Below are 7,781 nucleotides of genomic sequence, written 5' to 3' on the forward strand. Positions count from 1 at the left end.
TTTCAGGTAAATACTACTCTAAAGAATGTACACCTGTCATTTTACTGTAGAAAATGATAAACTGCATGAAAAATGCTTTTAGTATAAACAGTATGGTAAACAAACTGAGAACCCCAAAAGACTTGTCAAGATGACAACTCAATATTAAACCACTCAGGTAAAAGAGAGTTCTGTAATGGCTTTTGAGGGGTTTTCCTTATAGAATCCATCATCAATCACTATCTGCCCCCAAAACAGGAGCTGACTAAGGCCTAACTCCGCTCTGCCCTATCAGGTTTTTTGCAAAAGAGTCACAAGATTTGTAGGGTTCATGAACTACTGCGCACTTTCATCTACTTGCCATAACAAAAGATGCCATAATATTATAGGTTCAGATCATCTTTCGTTGCACTAAGAATATTGATGATATATTCTGGATTCTGTCACCTTAAGCCACAAAGACAAATGCTGGGAAGTTGCCAGACCACAGAATATATACAGTCTGTAAGATATCAACACATAACAAACATAGAATTTGGTTCAATGTATAATGTTTGGTCAGCATGAGTACAAAGACATTAAACCTACATGACTGGTGGATCTTGAATATATAAAGGGGCAAAACAAGTCAGTAATAAAAAATATATATATTTTATTTTTCTAAACCCAGAATGATGACAGATGGCAAGGTGATTTTAAACACCAAAACACTTCCATTCAGCCCTCTAGCTCATGTATCCATATATGGCTCTCTACGTCACGGCTGGCGCAGCTGATGCTGGGATGACAGCGAGCTAATGATCCGTGAGGAGGATTTAACGCCAAATGGTAGCGAGCTTAGCTAGTTCTGCAATCACACATAACACACGGCTTTTTTTTTTTTTAATCATCCTGTAGTGGTGCGCAATTTTGCCAAGCCCCTGGTATATAGTCGCCTGTAGTGTGTACTGCAAATTTTCGTCGGAGCGTGTCCCATTGTAAATATCTGGCAATAATGTTATGGCTGCGCAAAGGGATTCCCTTGCAGTAATTCTAACATTACGAGATGCAGCTAAAGGTCATTTGAGTGGCTAGCGTTGACTGTTTTGGAGCGATAAATAATATAAGGTTACCGTAAAAGAGCAGATGCAGACATTACACTTCAGCATCTACTTGAGGGTGTTCGCTCGTCGATGTCTGGCAGACTGTCAAGGAAAACGAAACGGGGGCTTGTGATAAGGATGCCCCGAGTAGTCTCGACTCACTGTTTGTGAATCTGTCGGTGCGGCAGTTTGGCTAGCACACCACCCGGCTAGCCAGTGCTTTAGCTCGCTAGCCAGCCCGTTTACAGCCTATATAAGGCTAGCCAGCTAACTATCCAGCTAGCTAGTCAGACGTTAGCTTCAATGGGTGTCATCTAAATAATATCTGTATAAAACCTCACCGTGAAAGGAATGTCATTCACGCTTCCCACCGAATAGCAGCAATCTCCAGGGTTTACAGCTCCCGTCAGCACCTGGTGCAGATGCATTTTCCTTGTATTTTAGCAGCAGATGGGTTTTTTAATTATTTATAACGAGTCCACCCTTTCGGTTTCTCCGTTTAGCAACGATCGGGGATTCCATCAGTAATGTTAACGTTGTCCACGGCCTGACAGTGTCGTCTTCCTCCACAGACGGAAGGGTAGCGGGGAATTTGTGCTCGACCCGTATAACTGCAGTTTCACCCGGTCCTGTCATCCACTTAAACATGTAAAACTGTCCGCCCGTCGCCTCTGCCTCTCACTGTCAACACCATCCCCACGATTAATCGTGAGAGCCGAGGCAGCAGGATCTCTGCAGCGAACCTGACATGCGCGTTCACGACGTTATCCAGGCACGACTGAATTGTTATAGATCTTAGAAATCTAGATTGGGAAATGTCAACTGGTGGATTTGACCCAGTGCTTCGCCGGGCTTATTCCCGAATAAAAATGTCTGTAGTTTACGTTGTCTTGCCTATTACTTAGAATGACCTGAGATACCTCAATCGCTGATTTGCCGTGCTTCTTTCCGGGACACTGTGCAGCAGTTCTACTACTACTTTTCTATATTCACGGCGCGCCAGTTTGTAAAGCTAGCACCCCTCTGTGGAAGATTTTAGTTCATTGATCATAAATGTTGGGTCTGGGCTAAAAGCAAAACTGGTGGGGTAATCATTTTGTCAGTGACCGCAAATAAATTATCGAAAGAGGTGGAAATGTAGACATAAAACAGCTTTAAGATGCAACAGAGATGCCACATTCGGACATAAAGAAATTTATGTCAGTGTGTGGTTTTCTCATGTGGGGTTAGTGGTGGCCCACTTCTCGGCTCAGTCCATGCTTAACAGTTATTCAGTCACCCTTTTTACACGAGTAAAAAGTAATGCATGGAATTTAACTTTTTGATTGGAAATTATTAACTGGGTCACTTTTTCTTTAGGTTAGAAATTGTCATGAACAGCTGAAACATTAATCCCTTACTTGATCAACAGAAACTATTTTGATTATAAATTCATAGGTTAAGTATTTTTTAGGCAAAAATCCCAGTTGTTAATAGTTTCAGTTTTCCAGATGTGAGAATATGCAGCACTTCCTTGTCCAACATTACAGTAAATTAAATACTTTTCGTTTGCTCTTGGACTCTTGACTGTTGCAGATTGGCATTTTTGAAGTATTTTCTGGTGTCTTGTAACCCAGAGAAAATAACAAATGGTTTGTTTAACTGATCAGTGCAATATTCATTGTTGCAGCCCTTATGGGCATATTTTTTGACATGTTATAATTATTATCCTCGGATGGCAGTGTATGTAAACTGTGTAATGTTGAGCCCTTTAAAGGAAACCTCCACCAATGTGACCTCTCCTTGAATCTAGTGGCTAGAAGTTACATCAGCCACTACCAGCATAACACACCCAAATCTCCAGCCAAACTGTCGACAGTCTAGTCCATAGGCTTCATGGTTTAGACAGAGGAACAATTCATGGAATATTTTTTTTAAAAAGACGATACTTGATTTTGATTAATTTTTAAATTGTCCATTGTGCCATGTTTAAATTGGTGCAGTGATTTTCCAATATACATTTTTTTTAATGTCATGGGCAAGTTTCCTGCCGTTTCTTTACTTATCCCTCATGGGACTATGACACACCATAAGACACCACAAGATGTGATACACTGTGACAATGATGTCCACTACTCTTTGACTTTATACAGAGTGAGTGAGAATAAGACCTAGCTTGGGTTCAGTGTAACTGTCCCTCATCTCTTTATCTACTCTCATTCATCTCACTGATGAGATTTAATAGAGCAAATCACCATGACAATGTTTATCCCCTTTCCCTTTTGTACCCCTTCTTGCGTTTCTCGGTTAGGGTTATTGTCACACTCTCCTTCTTTGTTTCTAGATAAATGATGATAGGGGTCCATGGTGGTGATACATAACCAACCATCATAGCATTGGCCTAGTTATTTAAGCCACATTGACATCATCATGCAGGGCCTGCCTGCTAGCCAGCATGACACACAGGACAACAGAACAGAAAATTGCAAGGCAGTAGCCCAGAGAGAATGTGACATGCACATAAACAGTGTCAACAACAATGGCCCGGGACATTCATCATGGACTATGTGTAATATTCTGTCTGTCCATTTAGCATTTTCTGATGATTGTTTTTTGAGCTGCAAGTATCAGACTTTAGAGCTGTTCGGTATTCACAGAGTGGCCACAATAACTGATGCACAGCAATAGATGGAAGGTTGGCAGGTTGTTGGTGGGTACTTATCCCTAGATGAGTACGCAGAATAATGTAATTCAGATAATCATCCGGTAAATTGAAAGTCAGTGAAATCTTGCCAGAAATCTGCTTCTTTCAGCTCCTTTGTCTTTGGCTAATTTTAAAGGGCAGACGGCTGTGAGGGCATGTGAGTAAGACTGTGAGTGCATCTCTCCAGGTTGGAAAGAAGTCTTTACCTTGAAGCACTTTCCTCTGGCTGAAATAAATAATGTAGCTAACGTCTCAAATGTTTTTAAGACCATTTGTGCTGCTGACCTTTTTAATCCGCTCAGAGGACAATAGATGGACAGGTTCATACAGATTCTCAGCAAGTTTATTCAAGTGTGCCTGTCCACACTGATTATGCTTGAGATGACAGAAGACATCAGCTTTTGGTCATTAAAAAACAAGATATTCATCCCTCGAGAACTAGCGGTATTGTGCAACTGGCCAACCCCTGAGAGTATAGAGCCAATAAAGAAGTACATACTTTAAGGACATTCTATTGCTATTGTACACTATAGCTAATCTGTGAAGACAACAGTGTAGTTAGAGCAGGAAATCACCCTCATACAAGTGTTTGTAAAGCAGGTGTGGCAGAGAGGCAGAGATGATGGACACTGTGAATTGTAGCTGCTGTGTGTCTGGGTATTGCAGTGGGGTTGGAGGAAGGTTGATGCAGTGTTTGTAGTCCCTGCGGTGCCATTGGGAGACAGAACCCTGATCTACAGAGAACGGAATTAAATGCATTATAGATTTTCTCATTTCATGGATGGCTGCAAGCTGAAGGGAGCTCCAGTGTAGCCCCGAGGTGCAAGACATTCTGCTCCCCAAGACAAAAATGTTATGGAGCTTCTTCACACTCTGAAGTGAATAAATCAGGACACACTGTTGAAATGTAATGAATGATGTGTCAGTATTTACAGTATGAACCCCTTAGTTTTTGTGTCAAAGCAGAACACATACACAGAGGAAAAAAAAAAAGCTTGAGCTTGATGGTGTGTTGTGTCTTCACATTAAATGAAGAAAAGTGAATCTGACTTTTCAGTCAGACTTTGATTAAAACTAAATTATCAGTTTGAGCTCCAGAGGAATCTTGTTAACCAATTTTATGACCAGCAGAAACAGCATTTATACCGGCCTATGTGTTTTGGTTAATTGTGATTACTGGCATGCGCATTTTGCAGTGTTACTGTTTCAAAAGAAATGGGCCTTGATGAGCAGAGAGCATAGAATAATTACAATAATTACTCACTGGCTCTCTGAAAATGTTTGTAGATTTGAACAGAGTTATGTTACTAATGACAAGATAAAAGCATTGTGATGTTTGCACATAACACTAATGGGGCCCAGGAGAGCAACAAAGACTATCCATTATGTAGACTATTATTTTGAAACTTTAAGAGTATGTGGCGAGTACTTTATGGGGAAGGAAATATTCAGTTTTCAGACCTGCCACAGAGTTTCATTATTAGATCCTAGCTTTCACACCGAAACACACACTGATGGTAACTGTATGACTTTGAATAATGAGATCAGAATGTTTCAAGGTTCTTTTTTAACATGGGACATGAGCTGATTATGTTCCTTTTGTTGTTTTAAACAGCACCCCACCGTCACAATGTATTAAATTAAATCAAACGACGATAGGATGTATGCATAAGAAATACATGCAGCCCTACACTTAATGTTTTTTCTACATTATGAATTATAACTTTACAAGTTTTTCTTTTGTTTCAGTGCTATCTCCTTGGAAAGGAGTTGAAATGTGTCATGTTAATGGCGGAATATTTATGCTACAGGTGAGAGAATAAGGGTACACCCTCATGCCAAAAAGGGTGATTTATGACCCCTAATTTAAGACCCCCCCCCCCCCCCCACACACACACACACACACACACACACGTGGTGTAAATCCCGCCCCGTTATGGCGTCACTTCCTAGACCCTCCCACTGTATCCCCCCACCCCTTTTCTGACATCACTTCCTTCATTCTACCCCCTTCATTGTTTTTCATTCCCTTCAAGACAACATGAAATAAATATAAATATATAAATAAATTAGTGTGCTTGATGTGAACATTTGGGTGCTTGATGTAAACATTGGTTGTAGAAGCTCCTTTCTCCTTGTGCTGTGGTCACATGGAAAGGAGTGCTAAGTGACAGTTTCAGATCAAAGAGTCAATATGCAATGTTGTAGACTCTAAGGCGTCTCCTGACGAGGCATTTGATGATTCGAGCGTGTCACAAAGGTGAGAAATAATGTCTCCTTCCTCCGTTTGCTACAACCCGCTTCAACCCCCCTCCCAATTTGCTTCCGACGCTCCTATCCCTGGGAAAACCCCTCCCCGCATCATCACACCTCTCCAGCAATTTTCTGCAGGATGATATAAATGTATATATAAAAGCGTTTATTAAAGTTCTAAAAATACAAACTTTCAAAGTTGCACAATAAAATAATAAAATAAAATTGAGGAGCGACAAAAGTCCTTTTCCCGTTCTTCCATGGTCCTTACTCTCTGCAGAATGTCTGAAGGTCCGGATCTGCAGAAAGTTTCACAAAGAGTTTCATATCAAAGGGTCAGTATGCAATGTTGTAGATTCTAAGGCGTCTCATGACAAAGCATTTGTTGTTTAGGGTGCATAAAAATAAAAATAAAAACAGAGAAAGGTATGTGCAAGTGAGAAAGTAACGTCGGTACATAGGGATCGGACTACACCGGCAAGATGACCCGTGGTAGGAATACGATTTTATCAGCTTGACCCTACGGCTTTTAAAAAACACACACAAAAAAAGCAAATAAAACATTTTGTTTTTTCTTAGAGGTTACCGTTTGTGCCGAAATACACTCTCCTCCGCGTGAAAACTTGTTTACCAGTCTCCTCAGAACAGCTATTCATTTAAACGTCTTATTTTTAAAATTATTTAACGAGGGTTTCTCTTGTTAAAAAGTGACTCCAGAGGAGCTGGAAGGCCCCAACTTAAGGCAGTCAGACTACGGTAAGAGAATATCTGAATGAGAAAAACAGCTGTTGACAAAGAGTTGTACGCAGGTCACTCACTATAAATACTTAGAGATTTAGTAGAACGCGATGAGCGGTGTTTTGGGAGATCGGATACGTCTGTCTGAGTGTGCGGACGAGACAGCGGGGTCGAGGATTTGTATCGACCGTCCGTCGGTCTAAAAACCGTCTGAGACTCCGCCGTGTTAAGCGGCAACATCAGTGGCGGTTTTTGGCATGGACGAACCGGACAGCCGCCCGGGGCGGCATCACATGGGGGGCGGCATCACATGGGGGGCGGCACAGCCACGTGAAAAGAAAATCATCTGCGCCGCTAAGCTGTTTTCTATTATCTATCATATTACTGTGTGGGAAATTGGCCAATTCGCGCCGTCCCCATCTCCCGGCATGCACCACCAGCATATGCATGTAGAAACGGCACCCTGACTGAAGGTGGTGGTTAGGTTACTACTACTACTAATACAACTGCCTCATGCGGTAGCGTGACGTTTGAAACAGGTGAGTGCTTCAGACGTCATACGAATCACCTGATTGGTTCGGTTTGTCATGTGAATCACGTGACGGGATCGAGTGTGTTCAGGGATAGAGTAGCTCTGTATAGTGGCGGTCATTTGAATTTTTCTTTGCAGAGTATGTCGGTTTGTTGCCTTTGTTAGGTGTTTTGAGAGTTAGTAGTGTTGATAGTGTATATTTGGAGAATCAGTATATAGAGCAATAGATATATATAAAATAGATATAGTTATATAGATATATAATCCTAAATAACATTAGATATAGATAAGACATATAGATTCATTACATATAAACACACACACAGACACACACACACACCCACACCCCAGCCTCATCTGTGCCATCTGAACGGGTTTTTTCCAAGGTTGGGGAAATAGTTTGTAAAAGAAGAAACCGATTGAGTCCAAAAACTGTAGAAAAACTGTTATTTCTTAATAAAAACTCAGTTACAAATAAACAGTTACACAAGCACACCCACTGCCCTGTTCTTCA

At 41.1% G+C, this 7,781-nt stretch overlaps 1 protein-coding gene across 3 annotated transcripts in view; it reads right to left on the reverse strand.

The window, feature by feature from the left end:
• dmxl2 (Dmx-like 2) overlaps window positions 1-1,790 on the reverse strand; it is a 36,883-nt gene extending 35,093 nt beyond the window's left edge. For all 3 annotated transcript variants that reach the window (XM_041040733.1, XM_041040651.1, XM_041040807.1), the window contains exon 1: window positions 1,403-1,790. In XM_041040733.1, coding sequence (XP_040896667.1) covers window positions 1,403-1,489 — 87 coding nt within the window. In that variant the 5' untranslated portion in view covers window positions 1,490-1,790. The remainder of the gene's footprint in view (window positions 1-1,402) is intronic.
• Window positions 1,791-7,781: the final 5,991 nt, after the last annotated feature.

The sequence above is a fragment of the Toxotes jaculatrix genome, chromosome 1 (assembly GCF_017976425.1).
Source record: "Toxotes jaculatrix isolate fToxJac2 chromosome 1, fToxJac2.pri, whole genome shotgun sequence".
Taxonomy (NCBI): Eukaryota; Metazoa; Chordata; class Actinopteri; family Toxotidae; genus Toxotes; species Toxotes jaculatrix.